This window comes from Myotis brandtii, unplaced genomic scaffold (assembly GCF_000412655.1).
Source record: "Myotis brandtii unplaced genomic scaffold, ASM41265v1 scaffold49, whole genome shotgun sequence".
Lineage (NCBI taxonomy): Eukaryota > Metazoa > Chordata > Mammalia > Chiroptera > Vespertilionidae > Myotis > Myotis brandtii.
Window position 1 is genome coordinate 7,208,079 of NW_005368707.1, and position 26,401 is coordinate 7,234,479.

At 41.5% G+C, this 26,401-nt stretch overlaps 1 protein-coding gene across 11 annotated transcripts in view; it reads right to left on the reverse strand.

Annotated features, from left to right (window-relative positions):
* BEND7 (BEN domain containing 7) overlaps positions 1–26,389 on the reverse strand; it is an 80,512-nt gene extending 54,123 nt beyond the window's left edge. For 4 of the 11 annotated variants that reach the window (XM_005876587.2, XM_005876589.2, XM_014548012.1 and 1 more), the window contains exons 1-3: positions 24,794–24,819; positions 24,253–24,336; positions 2,370–2,669 (exon numbers count right to left, since the gene is read on the reverse strand). In XM_005876587.2, coding sequence (XP_005876649.2) covers positions 2,370–2,669; positions 24,253–24,313 — 361 coding nt within the window. In that variant the 5' untranslated portion in view covers positions 24,314–24,336; positions 24,794–24,819. The other 7 variants (XM_005876593.2, XM_005876594.2, XM_014548010.1 and 4 more) reach the window with 6 other exon arrangements.
* Positions 26,390–26,401: the final 12 nt, after the last annotated feature.

Below are 26,401 nucleotides of genomic sequence, written 5' to 3' on the forward strand. Positions count from 1 at the left end.
GCACCTCCGCACCTGAGTATTTTCCACACTGCGCCTCCTCTGAGCCTCGGTATGCTGTTCTCTTTCCTTCTAGTTGAAGAATCTCTCCTCAGCCAGCCTTCCTGTGGTTCTGGGTGATGTCCGTTCCGTCTTTTAGTTGTATTTTTGAAGTGGTTGTTTGCGGCAGCAATCTCCGGTGTTTACCTATGCCGCCATCTTGGTTTCTCTCTCCATTCCCATTCCTTAGATTTCCCTCATTTTAGACTATTTTAACTGCTTAAATCTAATACATTTCCCTTAAAATATCAATCCTATTCTGTTTCCCTTAGAGGTAAAAAAATTAATTTTATTCTCCTTAGAATAAAATGGAACATTTGGAAAATCACTGTTTCAGTGGCGTTCCCTCTGCATCAGTATCCAACCCACTACCATAAAATGGACTGTATAAGACACTACTATCATTTTGGGTTTTTTCATGGGTGGAAGAGTAAGTTCTAAGATAGGTTTTGGTCAGTTATATCTTTTATTATACATTGTATGTAATTTAAATCCTATTACATGTGGATACAAAAGAAAAATTCACTACAGCAAAACCATGAAATACCTAAAGATAACTTAATGTTTGGAATAGCATAATTATTTACATTCAAAGTTGTAGCAAACTGAGATGTTATAACACCTTAAAATTGCAAATAATTTTAATGACATACCAGTCACAGTTATATATAATAATATGAAAATAAACATAAAAGCTCTATTTTCAAATGAATATGAGGGAATTTATGTTTGTAGCTTTTAACATAATATTTTCCAAAGTAAATGCACTTCCTTGTTGTGTACTGGAAACCAAACTCTGTGAGCCCAAAACGTACTGATGTGAGATGTACTAACTCTATTCACACCTGAGGGCATCTTATTTCTCTTCTCGTTTCTTCCATGGCTGAAGAATCAGGAGGGCCTTGTAGAATATGCCTAGTCACTATTTTAAGTACTGTCTTTATCCTTTTTAGAGGACAAACCAACTCTTTTCAGTGTGTTATAAATCATTTTCTAATTTGAAAGAGAACTGCCTTTTTATTTTTATGGAGGAGTCTTTCAAGAGTCATCTCTCTCCAACCTGGAGGCATGCCAGCCTGTGAATCTGATACTGACTTATGTAATATTGAGGGAAACAGAAGACACCAGTACATCTCGTGGGGTCCCCTGCTATCTCATCAGCAGTGTCTCAGGATGGCTTTTCATGCATCTGAACTGGTTACTGGGAATTGTGTTTAAAAAACAACAATCAAAACAGTTCTCTTAATCTTGAAGATAATAGATTAAAAAAATCCTTTACTTTCAAGGAAAGGAAAAATGCATTACTTTTCCTTGTTTTCTTTGTGTGAACTGAACTAGAGAACAGCACATCTATACATAATTTATAGAACAAGTTACATCCAATATCAATGGATAGAAATGAACATGACTGAAAAAAATCATCCATTTTTCCCTTAAGCTTTGAAACACTCCCACTGATTTTTTTCTAAACAATTAGATATTTAAATTAAGAAAATGTTACTTTAAAGGGCTACATTTCAACTCTAATGAAACAAGTTATGAACTATGAATCATTTGGTTCAGTAGCTGGAATGTGAAGTTAAAATGAAGGTACTAGGGTGCTATGTTATCAGTCCTCCCTTTAGCTATGATTCCTCTGAAGAAAAGCAACAATGTCAGCAAGAGGATATATGAATAATACACCATATGACCAGGAAGCTTCTTTTAATGACAAAAGGGGGCTCTTTCTGCCCTAATGTTCAGTCTTTTGTGACAATATTGACCCATCAACAATGATGGGCTAACATCTCTACTAAGAAATCACCACTTCTACTATAGAACCCCCAGTCTTCCCTGCTTCTCAATTCTGGTATTCTATGGTCTGCAACTTTTCCACTATGTCTTCCCTGTCTTTTGAAATAACTGAGCTAAGGCAGCTGATTTAGGGAGGGTTTAATGTACAACAGGTCATGAAAGAATGTCATCCTATATAACAAAGCCTAATATGCTAAGTGTACAGTCGTCCGGTCATCCATTCAACCAATCAAAGCATAATATGCTAATGATATGCTAAGGCCACTCAACCGCTCACTATGATGTGCACTGACCACTAGGGGGCAGACAGTTGACAGGTCAATCAGTCGCTATGAGGTGCACTGACCACTGTAAGAAATAGGTCGTAGGAATTTAACTCTTGTTTACATTAGTCTATGGTAAAATTGATTTCATTTCTTATGCTTAAAAGTTGCAGTTGCCAAGAACCTATTGAAAACCTTAAGTGAACATTTAGGAATAAAACAACATTCAGACAACCCCCCATAAGGACATTCTGAATGTCTAACAGCAATACCTACCATTGGAGCTCCCAGCAGTGTGGGGCTGACTCTGGAAGGTTCTCGAGCGAGGGCCAGACTGCCCTGAGAACTGACTCTGGGCTGGGAACTCACTCCAAGCACCCCGAGAAGAAGGGTGGAGGCTCTGTGGGGCCTCAACAGAGGAGTTCAAACGCTGAGGCCAGACGGAGTCCAAATCCTGGGGTTCTTCTTTTAACTTCTCTCCTTCCTTGCCAACACGCTGATAGATCCTCCCAGTGCTGTCATTCAGTAATCTTCTCATTCCTGTAATTTGTTTTTTAATTTCCATGCTTTCACCTCCTAATGGGAACAGGGCAAAAGAGAGCACTGTAAATTAGCAAAAGAAAAAATAGTGCACTATCAAAAATGCCACCACCCCTTCTCTGGAAATGGCAAAGATTCCTGCTTCCAGATACAAGCTTTTAGATACTAAGTAATCCATAAAAATTAAAGGCAAGGAAATTGGCTATGGCCCGAAGAAACCGATTATATTCCTGGTGCGTCTCAGTTTAATCTCTTTCTGGACAAATTTTCTTATGGTAAAAGATTTCTTGAGTGCTTTTCATCTGGGGCACACTTTAAATTCCTTCTTGGGAGTGTTTTCTGGGTGACGGCATCACAAGAAAGCAGCTGAGGCAGAAGATGGGAGGATGGGACTACAAGCCTGAAATCCCCTGCTTGGAGCTGCTGCAGCCATCCACTAACCTGGCGGCAGTGAGGTGCAGACACCAGGGAGAATGTGTGGCACCGGTTGAGATGCAGAGCTTTTTGAGGCTGTTGGCACAGCAGGAGTGCCAGTAGGACACGGTCGGTGGAGACATCACCCTCAGAGGTGACAGTGCAGGAGCAGAGAGACATCGAGCACAGGAGGAGGTTTTGTCTTTCTCAGCCCAACTCACAGGGAGATGCCCCTAGAACTGGGACTCAGCCCAGTGATGTCCAGGGGTTTAAGGAAACTTTTATGTACTATTTGGAAATAAGTATCTTCCTTTTTTAAAATGGCAATAAGAATATTAATTCTACTTTTAATATCTAACATGGGTGAACACAGACATTACATAGATTTCCAAACTTACAGTATTGTTATGTGCTGCCATATGCTTGAGAGGAGAAATTTTAATTTGTAATAGAACCATTTTTATATCAAACGCCTGTAAAGATCACAGTATAGAAACAATAAATCATATTCCAGATCTTATGAGAATGACCAAGCACGATTTAAATGACGCAGCCAGCAGAATTTACGACCTCTTCAAGATGTCTAGAACAGGGTGTGTCTGGAGGAGCTCCTGGAGGAATTCTGGAAGATAAATCTACAGGCGAATGTGGTCGTTAGTTCCAGCACCCAGACACATACTTTCCTGGCTAGCTAGCAGCGTGGTTTGGGCAAGAAGAAGCTTCTTTCCTGCAGGGGTCTTGTCCTCGATCTTCTAGATCGGGGACATTGTGCACCCACCAAAGGCTGCAGCACTGGTCTTCGCTGGCACTGCCTGGTGGCTGCCACTCCCCTCCCTCCCGGTTCCCTGGCAGGAGCTGCATGGCGAGGCCACTCTCTCCCTGCTTGAGTCAGTGCCAGCTTGCTTCTCCACAGGAGCCCTGCACATCCCAGCACAAGGGCTACTGTCTTCTCAAAGGTTCCACCTCTGCTCTGGAGATCGAATGCTATGATAAAGCACTGCCAGAGGGGAAGGGGGAAGTCCGGAGGAATATGGAACTTTCTAAGAGCACATCTGCTTTGTCAGGACCTTAGTCTCCTAGTTCCCGAAGTTATACCTCTGAAAATCACAAGACTGAAATACAATGTGAGTTTTGCATACTCTGTGGAAGACCAGATTCCTGATGCGGGTTGAGTGGAGGAAAGAAGAGACAAGTGGCCCTGACTGGTTTGGCTCAGTGGATAGAGCGTCGGCCTGCGGACTGAAGGGTCCCAGGTTCGATTCCAGTCAAGGGCATGTACCTTGGTTGCAGGCACATCCCCAATAGGGGGTGTGCAGGAGGCAGCTGATCGATGTTTCTCTCTCATCGATGTTTCTAACTCTCTATCCCTCTCCCTTCCTCTCTGTAATAAATTCAATAAAATATATTTTTAAAAAAAGAAAAGAAAGAAGGGAAAAGTGGAAAGGGAGATTCTGGTTGTGGGCTGCCCCTGCAACATTTAAAAACATTTCTTCCAAAGTAAAAACAAAAATCAAACAACAAATCGGGACCTGGGGCACCACGGAGGAAGAAAGAGTGCTGTGAAGGACAGAAGCGGCCAAGGCCCCCCCGATGGACTTCACTCTGCAGAGAGCCACAGTCTACCTGACTGCGAGGACCTTTTAAAGGGCAAAAACTAGAAAAATGCAGATGCCAATGAGAGGAAAGTGAAGAGACTGTGGGGAAGGTGGAAGAAGGGCTTACTGGGGGACAGCTTCTTAGAGGAGACAGGCTGGGTGTCCCTACGGACGACTGGATGTGTATGAATGATTTCTGGGGTAACTGAATTGTCCTACCTTTAGCCAAAGAAGCAGGGAGCGACCCTGAAAATACCACCTGTGGGGACAGGTCCTAGTGCCTGAGTACACATGGGCTCTGGCAGTGTCTCCTTGCATATTTGGGACAGAAATAACAGAGGGTCAGAAAGGAGACCTGAAGGTTGTAGGTAGGGATGACCAAAAAAGCTGAGTCCACCCACATAAATTGACTGCAGGTGAGTGAGCCCGCAGAAGTTCAGCCCCCAGTTGCTGGGGTGGGGCCTGGGCAGGTCTGGTCGGTATTACTGGAGCCCAAGTTGTATGTTTGTTTTTCAATTGAGGGAGCCCAAGTTCTTTGATTTTTAAAAAATGGTGCAAGGTATGTAAGAGATTGATATTTGAAGCATTAGCCGCCCTCTACTGTCTTTCCAGTTCTAATTAGTCAACATATCGTCCAGGGATAAATGCCAGGGAGAGGAAGCTGTTAGGGGCCATGGGCTATCCAAAGAAGTGTGATTCCATACAGAAATCTATTCACTTTCCTGATTTCTTTCCAAACCTCGCTATGTCTTTGCTTACACTCAACTCTAAGAGGCGGAATCTTTCTAGAAAAACAAACAAAAAAATCTTACTAAACTGGATCCAGCACCCAATGTGGCTCCCTTTATAGGTAAAACAACCTTAACTGAAATCCTGTTGAGAGTTTAGTAACTGTGCTCCTTGGACAAGTTCTAAAAAAGATTGCAGGCTGAATTCTACCCTTCCCTAAATTTCAAGACTCTACCAGATCACTTTCCTTCACACAAAGAATTTATTAACCCCTAGAGTGCCGGGGAGCGTGATGGCGTACCTCCTGTCTTTCGCCAAAAGTGCTGGGAGCGCTATCGCGCTCCTCCTGCAGTATCACTATTAGATGCTAGTAGTTCACTCTTTATTGACAGATGGCACCTAAGTGCAGATTACTTATGATGCCGAATGTTTGTAGTTCTAAAATTGACCACTGGCATTTATCTACCTAATTTTTTACAGGTACTACGATTTTATGAAGTTTACTCAGATTTTGTAGCCCTAAAGCTTCGAAATGGCGTCCAGTTCTAAGTCTGCTTTCATTAGTGATGATGATATTGCTAAATATGTCAATTCTTGCTGTGAAGATGACGATTTTGTGGAAGATATTGGAGAAGGGTGTCCCTCTATTTTAACATTACATGTTTTGTTCAAATTTTTTTCTACTAGTATTTTATAATACAATCAGCAAATATTATATGTCAAAGATGAAAACAAATGTAGTAAAGGTTTCCTTAAGTTTTTGAATATGTAACTTCATTTACTTGCAATTCATAATTTTTTTCCTAAACTGCTGTAAAATCAGCAAAAATGCCTTGGCAATTTTAGCATAGTTCCTAGGATATTGGTTGGCACTCAAAGGGTTAAATACACAGAGTCTTGTAATAGAGGAGTCATCATATAGGATCTCCCTTCACTTGGCCAGGAGAGAAAGATATACCACACAGAACATGATTGATTATTCATGGTCTGGGATTATAAAAGAAAAAGATGGCAACATACAAAAAGTGAGTGGTTGAATGTAAAGATCATATGTCCATCTATGTATGTCTTCTTAGAAGGCTCACGAAGAACAGCCATCATATCTCTGCCTTATAAATGAACTAGTGTTGATGCATAGTAGGTATTCATCAGTAAACCTTTCTTAAGTGAATAAAAGAAATGGCTGACCAGAACTGAAATGAATCCAGTAGAATTCAATGTAATACTAATGTTATAAACAAACAGTATCTTCACAGAATGGAGTAAAAAAGTAGCAGAAATAAATTGTCCAACAAACAATTATTAAACGGCTCCTAGGCCCCAGAGATATAAAGATCATCTGGTACAAATTAAAAGGCACCCAAATTTCTCAACATCTTTTACCTAAATCCATTTATATTCATCCTGAGAAATGGGCCTGATTTTTCCCAGCCTGCTGATCCCTACCTCTTTTAACTGTGGCCCCAGAACTCTAGTGAGCAAAATGCTGGACTATTTGCAGATGACTCTGCTTTCTTGCTAGAGCTGACATACCTGCCCTGAGGAGCCTTCTTTCCCGGCAGCCCCTGCATGAAAGCTATTCACCTCCCATTCCCCTGGGGCTGGGAAGGGTGGCTTCCCAAAATGTCATTCTTCCCACCCCAGGAGGAAGCTTGGACTTGTCGAAGTCGATGCCACAGAGTTGTACCATCTCCTGCTCTTCTTCCTGCAGTTCTGTGCACTGGAATTTAAGATTCTTAAGGGGCAGTGGCAGGTGATGAAGTTGAAACATATAGGAAGGTCATCTCATTAAGGGCCTTACCTGCCAGCCGAAGGAAGAGTGATTTTACACTGGAGATATCGGGCTATTACTCTGAGTAATTTTAAATTCATTATCTCTTTTAATATAAGGATAGTAAATAATCAGATCTATCCTTTAGATGAACAATTCTGGAAAAACTATGGTGAAGTGGTGTAGGAGAGAAAACCAGTTAGAACATTATTGTTAAAGGTTACATGAGTGAGGTGAGGTCTGTACCAGGATGCTGGGGGTGGGACTGGAGAGAGAGACACTTAAGAAATTTCATCGCGCAGACCTGGTGATTAACGGGACACTGGGCTGGGGGTCGGGGTGGTAAAGAGTAAGAATCTACTAAAGATAACTCCAACATTTCTAACTGGGGTGACTGATGGATACTAATACCAGTCAGAAAATTAGAAAAAAAGATTGTAGGAGAGCAGGATAGAATGAGTCTAGTTTTGACAAGGAAACTTTAAATGATGAGCAGGCAATTAGAAATACAGTTGTGTGGTACCTGCAGCTGCTGATGAAGTAGCACTCTAAAACTATTATCAGTAGTAGTTGCTACTACTACTACTACTACTACTACCAGTAGTAGCTAGTTTCTGAACTGAGAGGCCCTGGATCACTAACAATTCAGGGGGTGAAAAGACATCTTATATGGAGATACAGATTTCTTATTAATCCAACATGAGGAGAGCTTAATACCCCCATTTCAATATTTAAAAAGCTGTGACCTCATTTGTTTCAAGGCTGGCAAAGTGAGTCAACCTCCCCCTCCTGACTTCCTATCTCTGTGACAAGCAGCAATCGCCGTAGTCAGTACAGATCATCTCCAACTCCTTGCTTTCCTGACCCGACACCCAATCCTTCACCCAGAGGCACCACACTTACACTCGGTCGGAAACCCACCTCAACAGACAGACTGGCAGAATCTTAAAAATCCAAGGGACAATTCCTCCACTATATTCAGTATTGGTCGACTTTATTATAGTATCTTGTCTGGTTCTGTATTATTTTAAAGAGGCTGCTGAGAATCTTAAGGAGATAATGAAAAAGTCAACAAAAAGATTAAAGGAACAAGGAAAGATTAAAGGAAATGAGTTGTTTCACTGAGAAATAAATAGCTACTGAATGACTTAATTATCTTCAAGTACACTATGGGTTATTATGGGTAGGACGCTGTTCTGTACCAACAAGGAAAAAATTGATTGAAACTGTGGCTTCCAGGCAGTAAGTAGGCTGGGCAACATATGATCTTAAAGAGCTGGGCCCTTCCAGTTCACAAATACTAGAAACCGAGTGGAGCACCTGAGAAGATGTGCAGAAGTGACAATAAGAATGCTTTTCTGATTGGGATGAGGAAAAAGTTTTGGAAACAGATAGTGGTGATGATTGCACACCCTGTGAATCTACTTTAAAAAAAAAGAATGCTTTAAAACTCCTTACATTTTTCAAGTACTGACATGCTAAAATAAGCACAAAAAGTTGAGTGTATCAGCGAGAAATACTACGATAATGAGGATTTGTATTAAATGGTTCAAATATCTCCTCTCAAATACTAGAAGTTGACATGGAGCCATGGGGTAGAAACCGAACTACAGCCCGTCACATGATAGCAAGAGGAGAAGCAGGAGAAAGGAGACAGGGTCCTCATGCCTGAGCGGGAGCCTTCGCCAGAAATCTCAGCCAATGTGTCCACAAGCAAAGGAATCTGAAGACTCAGTGCTATGAGAGGACCTGGAGTTGGCACGCTGATTCCAAACCCATGTTGACACACAGATGCTATCAAGGACCCACCTGGCCGCCCTTACGGACAACAGCCCTGCTTATGAGACAAGACTGGGATTCTAACTCAGCAAAAATGGTCTGAAAAGCATTAGTTTGTAGAACAGGGTAATGGTTTCTAAATGAGACCTTTCTTTCCCAATGCAATGTTAAGCAAAATCCCAATAAATGAAGAGGAGCACCGTTCTGCTGAAGAGAACATGCTAGAACACACATTCCTGAATCAAAGCCTGCAATACATTCAAGAATTCCAAGTGTGCTGTACAACATAGTCTAAATGTCACTGAGAACGAAAGAGGCAAAAAAGTGGCTAAGGAATCATTTAGTTGGTTGGATCAAATACTATGATTACGAGCATCTAGACTGCAAATTCATTGCCACGGGTTTGAGAGCACTGTTAAACTGAAAGTTATAGCTAGAGAGCAGAAGTAGGCCAATGTATACATGGCATTTTCATTTAAAGGACAACCAAATTCCTTTCAAATCTATTTAGATAATATTCGGTTCATTCATCCATTCAATAAATATTCATTGTACTACTACTAAATGTAAGATACTGTGACAAAAAAGAAAAAGAAACACAGGCTCTCCCCTTCAGGGGTTTGCAGTCTAACATGGAAGACAAATGAATGCACAAATAATTCTAAGAATACAATGCCTCTCTTCAAACACATGGGCAGGCTTACCCAGTACGGGCTGCCTGCTGTCAGGGAGGGAGGCTGGAGCACTTTAAGCAGGCCGAGAACGTGAAGCCAGGCCAGGACAGGTACAAGAGGGAATGGATCCTAGTTGGAAAATAGGTCTTCAAAGCAAAAGGGGCTAAAAAACTTTGAGACCTGTATGAAGGGCCCAAGGAGCAGAGAAATACCTGGAAATGAGTCAAGGACCAGTGATTGAAATGGGCTGTCAAGCTGCTCCTCAAAGAACACTTACAAAGAAAAATAAACATCCATGAGAAGTTTGGGGGCAACGTCCTGAGAGGGGAATAAAGAACAATTTTCTTTGATGTCTTTGTTTTATCTTTAAAAATTAATGCAAATATTATACTCTGCTCTCTAAGCACCAAGATGTGCAGATTCCCGTAGCCCATGAAACAACACAGGGCACCAGTTACACACCTGCCGGTTAAGAAGCACTGGCCAATGGAAGGGTGGGCTGGACTGTCATAGAAAGCAAAGGGCTGCTGCTTTTAAGTCAGGCTTTTAAATGTCCCCCAGCTACACCTTCTAGGAATACACGTGCCTGTTCCCATAACAGAACAGGCAAATCAAGAGGATATATAATAACTTCTTTGGGCATTGCGTAAATTACGAGTGTTTCAGAAATCAGAGAGGAAGAGAGCATTGAAACTGCGAGGATGATAGCCTGCTTCAGGAAGATGGTAAGATTTGAGTTAGTCAATAAAAGATGGTCAGCATTTCCATGGGCCGTTTTGGAAAAAGGGTGTAACACTGAACAAAGCCTGAGGGCAGAGGAAAACAAAGAGGGTGATGGTGAATAAGCTTTGTCGAAGTAAAGGCACTGAATGGGCAAAGTCAAAGTCAGAAGGACTCTGATGATGATTTTACTTTATCTTGAAAATAACAGGATATCAATGGAGGTTTTTCATAAGAGAATGAACAGTATGACACAGCTAGAACTACCCAACCAATTCAGTGTATCTACTATCCCTCCTCCAAATGTTCTTATATCATGGACAACTAACTTTTATTTTATAATAATTATAACATGGTTGCCCTACCGAATGTTCCTTTCATGTGTAACTCATCATTAAATGACTAGGTCAGAAGCCACCACTTCAAGTACTTACTGTTCAGGAATAACAGGGCCAAAGAGTTAAAATCCCAAATATAGAGGAGAGGTGTTATAATTCAAAGAAGACAAATACTAACAATGGAAAAATGGACAAAGGATATGAACATGTAATTTATTTATTTATTTATTTTTTATTTTTTAATATATTTTATTGATTTTTTTACAGAGAGGAAGGGATGTGCCCGCAACCCAGGTACATGCCCTTGACCGGAATCGAACCTGGGACCTTTCAGTCCGCAGGCCGACGCTCTATCCACTGAGCCAAACCAGTTTCGGCATGAACATGTAATTTATAAGAGAAATAAGCAGTTTAAACCTCTTAGCCTCCCTAATTATCAATGTAATAAAATTAAATAATATGAAATTCTTTGTCTATTAATTTGGCAAAGACCATAGATTCATAAAGCCATTTTTGGTGAAAGTGTAGGATTATAGTCACTTTCATACGCTGTTGGTAGAGAACTTTTTCGGAGAGAAATTCAGCAATCCCACTTGGAGGAATTTATCCTATAGAAATAGCCAAACAAGTATCCATGACATATGTACAAGGATACTTACTGCAGCATCATTTTACTAGGGAAACACTGGGATCAATCCAAACATTGTTCAACAACTGTTGTGAAAAGCATTGCCTTAAATATCAAAGATTTTCAGGACTCTGCCCTCCAGTCTCTTTCTGGGTCCTCTCTCCTGGCTCCAGTGACTCTCTCTCTATGTGTGGACTCTAGTCCTGACCCCACTTCGAGGCTCCAGACCTGTACATCCAATTGCCCACTGGACAGCCCACTTGGACATTTAAAAGCAACCTTAAAATTATGTTCAAAATGTATTTTTTTAAAATTCTCATGCGATGATATATGTACTGATTTTAGAGAGACACAAAGAGAGAAACATCGATTGGTTGCCTCCCGTATGTGCCCCGACCAGCGATTGAACCCACACCTAGGATGTACCCTGACCGGGAATCAAACCTGTTGGTGGACTGGACGACGCTCCACCAACAGAGACACCCAGCCAAGGCTCAAAATTTATTTTATGACCATCATTTACAAGCCTTAATAAATAGCACCTACTCTGCTGTCCAAGCCAGAAACAGTGGATATACCTCTCTCCCCCTCTCCCTTTCCCAGACAATCCCCGAGTTCTGTTTATTATAGTTTCTGAATTACTTGGAATCCTTCTATTTCTCTCCATTCTCCCATTATCATTTGATGGGGCTACTGCCAAAGGCCTTCAGTGTTGCTTCCCCCTGAAGTCAGAGTGATCTTTCAAACATGCAAATCTCAGTACATGACTTACCTCAGCAGAATGCCAACAACTCAGGCTGGAGCCCTGCTCCCCACCCGGCTTACCCAGTGGCCCTCCGCATCAGGACTCCCTCGCCTCTTTCTGCAGCCTTGGCTCTGGCTACATCCCGCCTTATCCTAAATTAGTGGCTCTCAGGTCTGGCTGCACATTTGGATCATGGGGACAACTTTAAAATACCAGTACCCAGGCCTCACATCATGACAATTAGACTGGACAGCCAGAGGGCCCTCTGCTTTACATATAGCAAGGTCTCAGAAGTGCTCTCACTTTCTGGATTCACACACATCCTCAACCCCAACCCTAGACTTATCCTTCAAGACTCAGCTTAAATGCCATGTTCTCAAGGGTCATATCCATTAATCCCCAGGCCTAGGGAGGCCCCCCATTCCACGTTCCCGTTGAATCCTTAATTTTATTTTGTGACAACCTAGTAGGCTTTAAATCGTCCTAGCCTGCCACTAATGGCTACTCAATAAATACCTACAAAATTAATACAAGAATAAGTTAATTCTAGTATCAGATATGACAGGAAGCCACAGTTGAGGAAAGCAAAAGAAAAAAAAACTATGTGCAAAAACCAATAATGTGCAAGACATAAACCAACACCTGTGACACCTCTGAAAGAATTTCTCATTTCTATGGAATTGTGTGGTGGTGGCAAGCAGAGGCCACATGCTGCCTAGATTCATCATGTCTTCTTATGAAAGCTTTCCCAAAGGAGCATGTCTCATCATTGTCTTCTCAGTTCATCAAAGAGGATAGATAGGAAGTTGTTTCTCCCATTTGACAAAGGAGAAGACTAAGTCGCTTGCCTAAAATGACCAACATAAACCAGAGGAAGACACCAGGTCTGGGCCACACATCTGCTGTTGCTCCAGGCATCATGTTCTCTCTTCCAGAATAAACAGTGGAACAGCAGACTTATAGAATGCTGAAGCTAACATTCCTGTAGCAACTTTTCCTGAACCGTATTTCATGCAGTACTTACGAAGGTGCCCATTAAAGTCTTGCTAGTAATTGAAAAATTATATATGTGCAATGAGAATGAATTAATGTTCACAGAAGAACTTTAACTTTTGCATCTCCTGACTTTTTACTTTTATGTTGTACCTTGACCTTGCATTTTTTAGGGGTTTTTTACATTTTATATGTAGGTATAAAGTCGTATTTGAGATATAATTCCATTAGCCACACAAGCAACTTCATAGGCTATTATGTTGCATCAACTTCTTCCGTAGAAATAAATTGTTAAAGATATTATTCCTGGAACAGAATAAATTCTTGGAATTACTGAGTAACTTATGTGCTGTACCACTGTTCCAAGAACACATTACTTATTTTATCATGACAAACTAAAGTTATTAATCTTCTGGCTTCCATTTCAACAATGAGAAATGCTGGGAGATGCACAGGCACCTGCATTACATTTCGGTTCAACTTTATATCATCCATAAACATCTCTGTTTTGGACACCTCGTCCAAACAAATGCTCACAGAATATCCTATGTAGCATTCAATTTTATGAAACTATAAAAGTTCCTTGCTGTTAATTACAGAGACAAATGTCTCATCACACATTTGGTTACCAGATAGCATAATTAGTTTTCTCCATTAACCTTTCAGATATAAAATTTGATTTCCAAGTAAAAAAAAAAAACATTGTAAAACCCATGGAATTCAAATAGCACAGTATATTTGTACACGTTTGAAAAAAATAGGCAATACTAAAAAAATAATTTTATGGATTATTACAAATAAGGATACTGATTGTCTGGAATACTGAAATAAAATCTGTCCAAACTTCTTAATGATTTTATAATATATGTTCAAATGTGCATGTAATAAGCTGTCTTTGTATAGAAAGGAGGTACAATAACCTGACCATGAATGGAATGTGCCCTTTGATCTCTCTCTTTTGGGTATAGTGATGGGGTCAACTGATCCATCACAGTCTCTCCTTTATTCCCCAGTCATGCGGGCATCTGAGAGACAACACATGAGGGAAGAGTCTCAGGTCTATGGCAATGCAATCGCTTTTTTTGGTATTCAAAGCTAAATGACCCCACAACCTTGGCTTCCTAAGGACCATGCTCTAGCTCACATATGTAGGGGTATTTTTGATTGTCACAATGACTAGATGCATGCTCCCAACATTTATTTGTGTGTGTGTGTGTGTGTGTATATATATGTATATATATATGTGTGTGTGTGTGTATATATGTGTGTATGTATACATATATGTGTGTATATATGTGTTTATATACACACATACATATATATATATATGTATACATACATATATATATATATATACATGCTGCCAATACTCAGAGGCTGGAATCAAGACCTTCTGCAATGTGTGACAGTCCTGCACAAGACTGTCCCAACTCAACAGACCGTTCCACTCAGATAGCAATGGCAAATCTTTTTGGTGCTTGAGACAACAGAACCAACTAAGCCATACCAGCCAGGGCAATTTTAAGATGTTTTAAATGGTACTCACTAATTTATTCAAAATTACTTATTCAGAGTCTACTCTGTGCCAAGTATTGTGCACTAAGAACACAGTAAACTCAAGGTCTTGTCCTACAGGAATTCAAGCTAAGACCTGAGGGATATAAAGGACCCTTAGGCAGAGGCCAGCAGAGCAGATGCCAGGACCACAGTACTGTGATAGTCCAGAGGCACCTACGCTTCGTGCAGGGAGTCTGCAAGGCCCTAGCGGGGCTGGCACACGAGGGCACATTGGTGCATCCTATTTCAGAGCTCCATGGCAGAAAGGGTCTGCCATTAACCAAATGAAAAAGAAAAAATACGTGATGAAAAAGAAACATTCCCTTGTCAGTGTTGACATATTTTACTCCTGATTTGTGAGGTCCAGTTAGCTAGTAAGAGGATGTATAAATTTTCACCTTGAAAGACAGGGTGGGAGCTTAGAGATAAGAGTTGGATAATAAAGTTTAAAAATGGATGACTTGGCCACTTTATTTTAAATTGAAAGTTGGACTCCTCACTCATTCACTGAGCATCTATTGATGTTTGTTATGTGACCAACATGGTGCTGGGCAGTGTGGACACTGAGATGATCTTTGGAGTTTCCAACCCAGTGACAGAGGTATGTAATACACTCTGTGAGAGACATGCTCAGGATCTGTGGAAGGGCAGGTGAGAGGGAATCAGAGAAGACTACCTGGAGGAGATTACCTCAACTTGGAGACTTTAGGGATTAACAGAGGACCAAGAAAAGGAGAGGGAGGAAGGCGCAAGTGTGGTATCCAAACAGAGGAGGTGGCATGTGCAGCCACTGGGTGAGAAAGTGACTGGTCTAAAGAGAGGAAGTAGGGCCCCTGCAGGCAAGAAAAGAGGTTAGGTGTGGCTGAAGCCCAGCAGGCAGAAGGGAAGTGTCACAGGAAAGCTCCAAGTAGACAGGTGGCAGTGCAAGCACGGTCTTATTGGTTATGCCTACGAGTCCGGGTCCTAATCTGAAAGCCACAGACAACCAAGAAGCTCAGGCAGGAGAGCAACCCTCAGAGTCGTGCACGTGCACCAGGAGGATAAAGGCAGCGGGATAAACCACTGCAGGTTCCGTCTGCTCCTCTCCCCACCCACAGCCCACCCCTGCCACTGCTGTTACACACCTTTCCGGGGAATGTTCTCTCCAATCATCTGCTGACTTATAAGAATAACAGACTTGCCATGTAAACTCCTAGATCTATTTTTAACCTTAAGATGCAAAACACACTGTTCCCACATCTTTATTTTATCTTATAGATGGCCATGTTATTCTCTTCCAAAAGTAAAAATCCATATTCCCATGGGAACCAGAAAGGCTAAATTGTTAACATATCTCCTTAGAGTCTGTCCTTCGTGGGGATTTTTTAATGCTTTGGTCAAGATTGGTGAAGGAAAAGCAAACTATCACAATACAGCACAGGTATCCATCACGGGCTGGGGCTAAGCCACACCAGCCTTTGTGAGAGACAGAAGGAGGCAGCTGTCCCTCAAGACACTGCCTTGGGGAGCAGGCCCCACTCTGTGCAGCTGTATGCAGGGACTGTTCCCACGCAAACGTGACTTCTGCCAAGTTATCTTGGTTAATGCATGGCTTTGTTTTCTTACATTAAGATGGGAAATTTAAGAAATGCTTGCCTCCTGTGGATGGGAGAACTAGACAATGCCAAAATCAAGTTATAAACAGGCCAATATTATGTTAAGCACCTCAATATTATAGCAGAATTCTGAACCGACAGAGCATATGCTATTTTTCAATTTTGCTTTTCAACATGGAGCTAGCTTTCAAAAAGATTTCAAGTTGAATCTCACAAATCAACATCAGAAACCCCAAATTTCTATGTTAGTTGAGTATCTTTATAAAGCTTCTTCCAGTTAAATACAGCATATTGTAGCTTGGCTCACTAAACGTCATTAAAGTCTCAACATAGCAGTATATTTTAAAACAAATCTTCAGAATGCTATACAACATAGTCCAATATATTCATGCATTTAGGTAACAAAGATTTGAACTTTTTCTTGATACCTTCCAACTCAGAAGAAGAAAGAGAAGGGGATAATAACAAGAATATAGCATTTTCTACTTTGAAAAAGTGTCTTACCACCTAGGATTTCCTATATGCTGTAGGGAAAGCTGATGAGGGGGTAGGGCCAATGTTACTATCATAGAAGATAAAACCTTCAAGAGTTTTGTCCAAGGTGTTATTACCTGTTCACCTGAGATCCCAACCAAGGTTTTCTGACTTTAAACCTGACTTCTCTCTACTATGCTTTATAACCTGAAATGGCTCCTGGATAATGTTTGAATTGGGCTTTAAAGACTGATAGGAGAGACAGGTTTGTAATAGATGAAGTGCAGACTGGGGTAAGACATGGGAGAAACTTAGATGGTGAAAGGCACCAAGGTGAGAACAGGAAAGATGCTTCAGGAAGGAGTGATGAGAGACCAGTTGGACACAAGCCAATGTTTTTAGTGAGGAGGAGGAGGGAAATAAGGCTAGAAGGTTAGAAATAGCCAACAGCAAAGGAGGGAGGTGAGTGGGACTTCACTTCCTCAAAGGCTGCATGGCCAAGTACAAAGAAATGTAGCAAGCCAAGTCCAAATCCAGGCTCCTATCTACGAGCTATCTGACCTTAGGCACACTGGCATTTCATCTGAAAATGGACATAACAGTATCTTCTCAGAATTGGGGCAAAGGGTAAATAAGATACAGAATGGGAAGTACCCAGCATACAACAGATGTTAAACAAACCTCAGGTTCTCTCTTCCCAAATGGGTCCCGGGGCTGTCCCATGTCCACCCTTCTCTTTCTATCTATGGTTCCCCTTCACATCTGAAGTTCCATTCTGTTGGGGAGAGGATGGGGGGTTATGATTAAGATCAGTCCACGTGGTTAGAAGGGGAGGGGTCAGGACTGGAGGCAGCTCTGACATAGTGAGGAGTGAAGAACTGGATGGAACTACTAATTACTGTGAGACTTTGGGCAAATCACTTCCCTCTCTGAGCTCAGCTACCCATTTGTGTAACAGATACAACACAGAACTTATGATGTAGTTGTGATATTAACTAAGTGATTAGTAAGACAGGCCTAACTGCAAATGCCTCCCAAACTCTGGGCAGTAAGTAATATCTAAGAATGACTAAGTCTGCATCTGTGACGACAGAAACAGGTTCATCTGTGCACTTATGTTCAAAGATGCCATCAGTGCTGAAGTTTCCTCAAGAGGCTCTCTCATCTTTCACTTGCTTGCAATCACTGTGTGTGTGTGTGTGGGGGGGGGGGGGGGCTTCATTTTTTTTTTTTTACTACATTGGTTAATATAAGTTATGAATTAAATGTTTTCTTATCTCCTGCATCCAGGAGTGAATTCATTAAATTCTCAGGTAGTAATCCAAAACAATAGGTCCGATTCTTAAAAATAGGCAAAGTGAAAAGGGACCAAAGCCAGCCTGTCTGTAGTGTTGAAGAACATCCAATGGACTTTCAGGTTGTCCTATAATGAAGAGTACTGCAGTTTTATGAGATTAGTCAAACTTTAAAACAACATTGCATATAAAAATCACTCTTGAAGCTCTAAATGCCTTTTAAACAACTAAAATAAAAACTTATAAAGCAAAACTAAACATGGAGGGCTATCATGACTTCTCATTTACAAGGTAACTAGTTAGTAAGTTAACAGATGGCATAAAAATGAAGATTTACATCCTTTTATTAAAGGAGAAAATGTATGCTAACCCTAGAATGATTTTGAAGCCATGTTTTGGATCCATAGTACAACCAGATATACTTTTAGTGCTGCAGGAAACTTTGGAAACAATCTAGATAGAGGTTTTAAAATTGTGATGAAGGTACCCTACAAGTTCTGTAGAGGCCCGCAGGGATGGGGAGGCAGAGGAATGTGAGACATCATACAAGGTGCTCTGGGTCTCCTCGACCTGCTTCAAGCAGCCCCATCCTCTTTTACCTGTTTGACATATTGGGGGTTCCACAGGGGAGTGCATTAAACAAAGCATTTCATGGGGTTAAGGGCATGATTCTGGAGACAGACAAACCCTGGTTTTATCCTGGTTCTGTCACTGAGTAACTGTGTGAACTCCTCAAATTCCTCACCCATAAATGGGAAATGATAATAACTTTCTTGGGACAATTAATGGGACAACATACAGGAAGTTGGTAACATAGTGCCTGACACACAGCTAGCTCTCCATAAATGACACCTACTATTATTGGCCACATTCCTAACCTCAAGAGCCACTCTTACTGCTCTGTCTCCTCCACTCCACCACCAAAAAAGGTGAGAACTGACATGAAAGAGGTCAGGGACATGGGGACATAGTAGGCCATGGTGCTGAGCATGGAGCTTTAGAGAGAAGCAGAGAAGAAACACTCTTATTTCCAAATGATGTGCTTTTTTGAGGGCGCCGTGGGGAGGGGGGGCGGGAAGAAGGTTCTTTCTTTTTCTCTCTATTGGACCTTCCATTTTTTATTAAAATCCTTTCCAGAGCATATATTTTTTGCTGGAGAGAGAGAGAGAGAGAGAGAGAGAGGGAGAGAGAGAGATGAGAGAAGAGCAAAACATTGATCCGTTGCCTCCGGTAACCCCAACCGGGGCTCGAGCCTGCATCCTTTGGTGTATAGGACGATGTTCCAACCAACCAGTGGTCAGCAAACTGTGGCTCGCGAGCCACATGCAGCTCTTTGGCCCCTTGAGTGTGTCTCTTCCGCAAAATACCACATGCAGGCGCGCATGTACAGTGCGATTGAAACTTCGTGGCCCATGCGCAGAAGTCGGTATTTTGTGGAAGAGCCACACTCAAGGGGCCAAAGAGCCACATGTGGCTCACGAGCCACAGTTTGCCGACCACTGCAACCAACTAAGCAAGCCAGCTAAGGCTTGGACCTTCATTTTATTTGAGGCTTCTTCCCACTCTGAGAACTCCAGCCACAGAGACAGTGGAAACATTAGAGCTTGGAAGGAGGCCCAGCTCCCGAGCCCTTTGAGGCCAAACAAGAACAGGAAGGTACCCAGGCAAGTGGGCTCTAGGGGGAGAGCCCCCCCCCCCCAAACATGGACCCATCCACTTCCCAGGAAGGAGAATCACACTGTGATCAGGGCCTAATTGTCTCACTTGGAAAAGTGGGAAGGAATTTTTCAAGTGTGTCATTTTTTAGGAGACTCTGGGGACCCTTGTGCGGGCAGCTGTCCTCAGGAAAGCCACTGAAAACAGACTCAAAAGTTCGGAGATCTAGCCTGGCCAGGTGTGGCTCAGTGGTTGAGCATCGACCTATGAACCAGGAGTTCATGGTTCGATTCCTGGTCAGGGCATATGACCGGGTTGTGGGCTCGATCCCCAGTGGGGGGGCACATGCAGGAGGCGGCCCATCAATGATTCTGTCTCATCCCTGATGTTTCTCTCTCTCTATCTCCCTTCCTCTCTGAAATCAATAAAAGTATTTTTTTTTTGAAGTTCAGAGATCTCAACCCGGCTCACTTGGCATGGCTACTACACCTGTACTTCATTTTCTAAAAGTTGTATAGCTGAACCAAATATTAAAAAGAACAGGGCCGCCCTCGCCGGTTTGGCTCAGTGGATAGAGTGTTGTCCCACTGACTGAAGGGAAGGGTTCCAGGTTCAATTGATCCCCGGCCTTGGAGGCAACCAATCGATGTCTCTCTCTTACATCGATGTTATCTCTCTCTGTCTCTCCCCTTCCCTTCCACTCTCTCTAAAAATCAATGGAAAAATATCCTTGGGTGAGGATCAACCAAAAAAAAATTTGTTAAGTAAATAAATGACTGACAATGAACACTTGGAAAATAGTTCAAATTTATATACTACAATAATAACCAACATTCAATGTAAACAAAGATATTTTATTACGTGTTTCTGTTATTGTTCTGAATAATAAGTTAATTAACTGCCTCGTTAAAATACTTTCTAAAAGTGCCTTGCTACCAGCTAAGGTTTCTTCAATGATCCTTGAACTTGCCTGGCTCAACTTGCTAGAGGAAACAGATCTTTGGACAGGAGATTTGGGTTTGCTCCAGGTTCTGCTGTTTATGAGCAACTCACTTTAACTCTGAGCTTGCTTCCTCTGCTGGGTAGCAGGGCTGATAACACCCACCCTAACTACCTTGCAAGAACACTGTGAAAATCATGAGACGGCAGATGTGAAAGCACGATCTGAACTGCGAAGCGCAGCCCACACTTCAAGTCTGGTTATAATGACCCTTTTCCTCTGCTCTGGCTCACATCACCCCTCCCACCTGCAATCTTGTCCAAATCCCCTCCATCCAAGTCTTTCCATAGTTCAAGGTCTAGCCTCTCAGTAACGCTCCACCAGAACCTGAACTGGATCCTTCCCTTCCAACTCTGCTTTTGCCCATCGCCTTAATGGTTCACAACTGTCATTTAATTATCAGTCGCACAGGAAGGTAGCACAGTGGGGTGTTTATAGCTCAGGCGGACCTGCAGGGGATCCCAGCGATAGCATTTGCTATTTGAAACCTCTAGTGCCTACCTAGCATCTCTAAGTCTCATCTACAAAACCGGGAAGATAATGACTCTTACAGATTTGCTCTCAGAGGAAATGACATCATTCTCATAAAGTACTCAACTCAAGGCTGTGCATACAGTAAGTGCTCAAACAACTGTAGGTGTTATGACTACTGAATCTTGTTCCTTCACTGTGTCCTATCTCCCCAACTGGATTTTTATCCTTGAGAGCAGGGACCCCGTCCTATCCATTTATTTTGTTACCCCCAAACCCACTTCCATTTCAGAAAAGTGTTCAGTTCATAGTTTTTCCCTACAAACACCTGTTGAATTGATTAAAGTGAATTACAATAGTCCACCACAGCCAACTTGACAAAGTCAATGAGCTCAGGGTAAAGTAACTGACCTATGCTAGCCCTATTATCACACGAAAATGTGTGATTCCCAAAGCACACAGCCCAGCTATTCCCACTACTGAGTTGTCCTCCCATGTCGGATACCCTACGTCAGGGGTCCTCAAACTTTTTAAACAGGGGGCCAGTACACTGTTCCTCAGACCATTGGAGGGCCGGACTATAGTTTAAAAAAAAACTATGAACAAATTCCTATGCACACTGCACATATCTTATTTTGAAGTAAAAAAACAAAACGGGAACAAATACAATATTTGTACTTGCATGTGGCCCACGGGCCGTAGTTTGAGGACCCCTGCCCTACATAGTCAACAGCTTAAAAATATTGCAGAGAAATAGATTTCCTGTGGGGACCTCGGCAAAATTCTGGAGCAATCTCTTTCCCCAAGACATGACCTTTAATCTTTTAAGTGCAGATAGCATCATGGATGACACACGTGTGAACACAGAAAATGCTGAACAGAAACCTGAGGGCCATGTTTTAGGGCTGCATTATGGGTGAAACAGTTCTTCTGGTGTTTTGCTAACAAACTTCCTTGGATGTCATAAACCTCCCACCAATCTCTATACTGTAGTACTATTATGGATAGATGCTGGTGACTTACAAAACAAACATGATTTAACTCTATGTTTTCAGAAGAGTAATTACAAACTAAAACAAATGTCCATTTTATAACAAGGTCAACGACAAAATTCTTAATTTTATATGCTATCCATAACTATTCCCAATTGCCCTAGAAATTATGCTTGTGTAATCACTTGCTTTTCCACTTAAAAAATTGACCTGAAGATAAAATAAAAATGTTTTTTAGGAACCATATCAATTCTTGACCAGAATGAATGAAAGATTGAAAAGTAACCCAGGCACACTTTCATGCTGTTCAGTCTTTTGTCTCCTGATGTCTGAGGCCTTCCTGCCCAATTTGAAAAGCTTATCCCAACCCTGGTCTGTCGCTGATGTTCTCTTATCTTCCTAGACTCAAGATAGGAAAAATGAAAGCAGCAATTACTCCCCCTTCAAGAGTGTACATTTTACTGAATTTTGAGCACTAGTATCTTCTTGTTCTTCATCCTCCACTCTCTCAGACCCAGAATTAACCTACTGTAAAGCATCCTTACTATTTTCCAAGTACACAGCTGACGGGGGGCGGGGAAGCCTGCTTCACTGGAGCATACTAAACCAAAGGCATGCTGCTCCATTTTTATGATAAATGTAAATTTTTTACTAATAGGCAAATTCTTCATTTCAAATGGATAAATCGAGTGGTATCTAGATATAAAATTCTAACCAATCAAGTTGAGAGAACCAAAAATACAGAATTCCATCTGATTAAGTTTAAGAAACTGGAAAGAGTACAATTCAAGAATATTCTCTCTCTGGGTCATAGCATTTTACTTGACTATTAACCTTCTCAATTTTGGTTCTCTTAATAGTAAACAGGTGCTGAGAGCAATGCTGGCCTCAGTAATATTCTCTTCTCTCTCCATGGAAAGATCCATGTGCCTTCAATGATCGCTTGTGTAAGAAATGCTATGTCCCTCCTATTTTACCTCTAGTAAGTGTCTGTTTGATTTATCCGTCCTTTGTCACCCACCCTTTCTCTTCCTCAAAGCAAAAAAGAGAGATCCTGGTGACAGACCACTAAGCCACCTGGCTTTCACATTGTTTTACTTTGTAGCACTACTCACCCTGGGTCTGAGCAGCAATCTGCTTCCTTAAACTCTGTCAACTCTCCCCCATTCTGACCTTTGCTTTTAATTACTCTTGCCCACACTTGCCCCCATTCTCTGCTTCCTTACTGTACAGCATCCAGTCCTCCCCCTACCAGCCGCGGAGAGGCGTCCAGGATGGGCAAGGTCAGAGCCAAATGCCACCATTTACTCTCGGGTCCTTCACTCCTAGAGGCAACATCCTAATTTTGGGCTCCTGGTCTGCAGATAAGGAACTGCACATGCTCGGTGCCAAAAACTGCACATGGAAAGAGTGGCAACATTTGGGGCTACCTACTCATTCATCATGCAGCTGCATTTGTCAAAAGGTCTCAGAGATGCTGCTTTTGCTCTCTGTCCCTGAGCTGCGCTAGGAATGAGGACAGTGAAAGCAAAGCATGGCCAGTCTCTGACCCCAAATGTTGTCATGAAAAGAACACAAAGCCAGGAAAATGAGGAGCTGCGCAATGATAACTAGCACTATCAAGAGGGGGTTAGGCAGACAATCACACTTTTATTTTCCTTACGCTTTTTGACTGTAGATTTAATTTAATCTTGTCATGGCAGGATTAGCAACCAGGCCAGAAAGGTGAAGGGACATAATAATAAGACAGCATATTAATCCTCTATCCCACCCAAGGCAGGAGCAAAACCAAACAAATAGCGGCTTCCTGGAAATTGAATTTCTGTTATCCAGATGTCAAAGATGTAATACCCCAATTACACAAACTATTGCCAGCGGAGCGTGCCAGCGAATATGCAATGTAAATGGGGTGAGCACAGAGCGACAAAACTGCACCGTCAGCATCTGGCTCTGGAAGTGAGTGATAATTAGCACTGTGTGTAGACACTAATAAACATTTATGTCTGAAATTACAACTTTTACCAATGTTAATAAGGGATATATTGGCAATCTGTAAAATAAAAGGTCTTGAAAAGAATGTCATACATTAAGCAATGGCAGACATTTCCCATTCTGGCACAATCCCTTCCCCCCTCCCCTAATTGCAAATGGCCACCTTGCTTTACCGAGGAATTAACTGACATAAGAACCTACCTAAAAAAATGGGTTGTGTCTCTTTGGCCTCCCCATTGACATCATTGTTGAATTCTGACATCTTATATACCTCATGGTGATAATCTGGGATGAGAAAACAACCAAAAATTAGAATTCTAATGACCTACACAATATGAACAAACAATATAGACTAGAATCTCATTCTATATAGTGTGGGTAATCTATACTTTATTTCACAAATACAATTTTCCAGAACTCGGTCAATCACAGAATTTGTAGTTACTAATAATCCTTAAGATTTTGCTTACTCTGAAGTACACAAACTTGAAATATTACTTTAACTTTAGAAAACAGCTTTGCTTGACCACATGGTTTTCAGAGTAATTTGGCCCACAGATGCCAATTACTAGGCTGCTTTTCTTTCAAATGACAAGGATGTTTATAGAGAAAAGAGAACCGTGCCCAATCGTAGGCCAGGGGAGGGTTCCAAATTGATCTCCACAACCCATTTTCATGAGCATATAAATAACAGTATGCTTTAATTACCTGGTACTCTCAGTTTACCCAGAAAAATCCCCACCTTTAAGCAGCTTAGAGGCAATCACACTGGAAAAATACTGACTTATTTCAAATACAGTATAATTGGAATAAGAAAGCAAGATTTCCATCTTTCACACAAGAGAGTCTTCTGCATTCAGCTACTGTGCTTTAATATGCAATAGTTTATTTTCTAAAAAGCACCTGCAGAGATAAGAATCAGACCCATAATTTAGGGGGAAAAAGAAAAAAAAAAGAAAAACTTGCTATGTCAGTCAACTTTAAAATACAGTATTTTACAAGTTTCTCTATAGAGGCTACTGTGCTTTCACAATCTATTTCTAAAAAAGTAGGATCAACTAGGTAAGCAAAGAGAAGTTCCTTCTTAACAGCTATTGCTATGGCCTTGAAGCTCACAGGACAAGGTCTACAGAAGTACTCTCACTTTTAAGATAAAGTAGTAAGTTCCCTGAGGTCATAAATAAGTAGGCAGCCTACATTCCTGAATGAATCAGACAAATAGGCCAATCATACATGGAGAGATTTTTAAAGTACAAATGACTGAGTAATCAACACTGCTAGGAAAAAATGTACATAGAAAGAAGACAGAGCCAAATATTTTGAATTCATAAAACTATTTCAGACCTCTTCCATTAAGAAGTGTCAAACTAAAGCAGGGGAAACAGATACAAGCAGATCTTCAAAATCTGTAAGAAAACCATTTTCAGACCAACTGAAAGCAAGCTTTATTGATTTGATGTGACAGGTTAGCTTGCAATTGCCCTCTAATTTTCACCAGCTTATCTGTGACTTCCCCAGATTGTTAAAACAATTGCCTTGCTCTCTACTCTGATACCAAAGTTAGACAACGCAACCAAGGAAAAATGGACAGGTTCTGCGGTTTGGTTTTGGCCTCAAATTGATTCAAAGATATTTAAACCGAGTGGTTCTAAACTCAGTATTAGAACTTGTGACATTGCCATGAAAATAAGTCACCTGCCTCTCATTTAAAGTGACACAATGCATTTCCATAGACATTTTTTACATCTGTTCTTAACTTAAGTTCTGGCCGTTTTTGTGTTGTTGTTTTCTTTTAAGTGAAATCAGGAAAATAAAGACTCTACCAAGTAACTCAACACACTGTTCAATGATGATAGTATTCAACTTTCCCCTCCCCTGATAAAATCAGCCCAAGCCCAGACACTGCGGTGCACACCTGTTAAATCATCAGGAACTGGCTGGTTTTTTTTTTTAAAAAAAAAAATGATACTTATCTGACTGATAAGTGATCTATTCTAAGATACCTTTGCAACTCCAATAACGTACCTAGAAACGATTTCGGAAATCGACAATTCTTATATGGGCTTGTACGGCTCCTGAGCTTCTTTCTCGTTCTTAAAAGAATCACCTCCACCCTCTTCCTTTCTCTTCGGGGGCAAAAAACAACAACAACCCCAAGCCCATAACCACCGGTGGGGATCGGTGTGCGCTCGGCCTGATGAAAGGCAGTTCTCCCCCAGCCCCCAACCTGGCCACGGGAGCGGAATACCAAAGAGGGCTCCCGGCTCCCCAAGTGTCATTGTTTGCTAATTTCCTTAGTGGCCTCCGACTTGTTTACCTGGAACGACAACCTCCCGCCTCCCCCGGACAA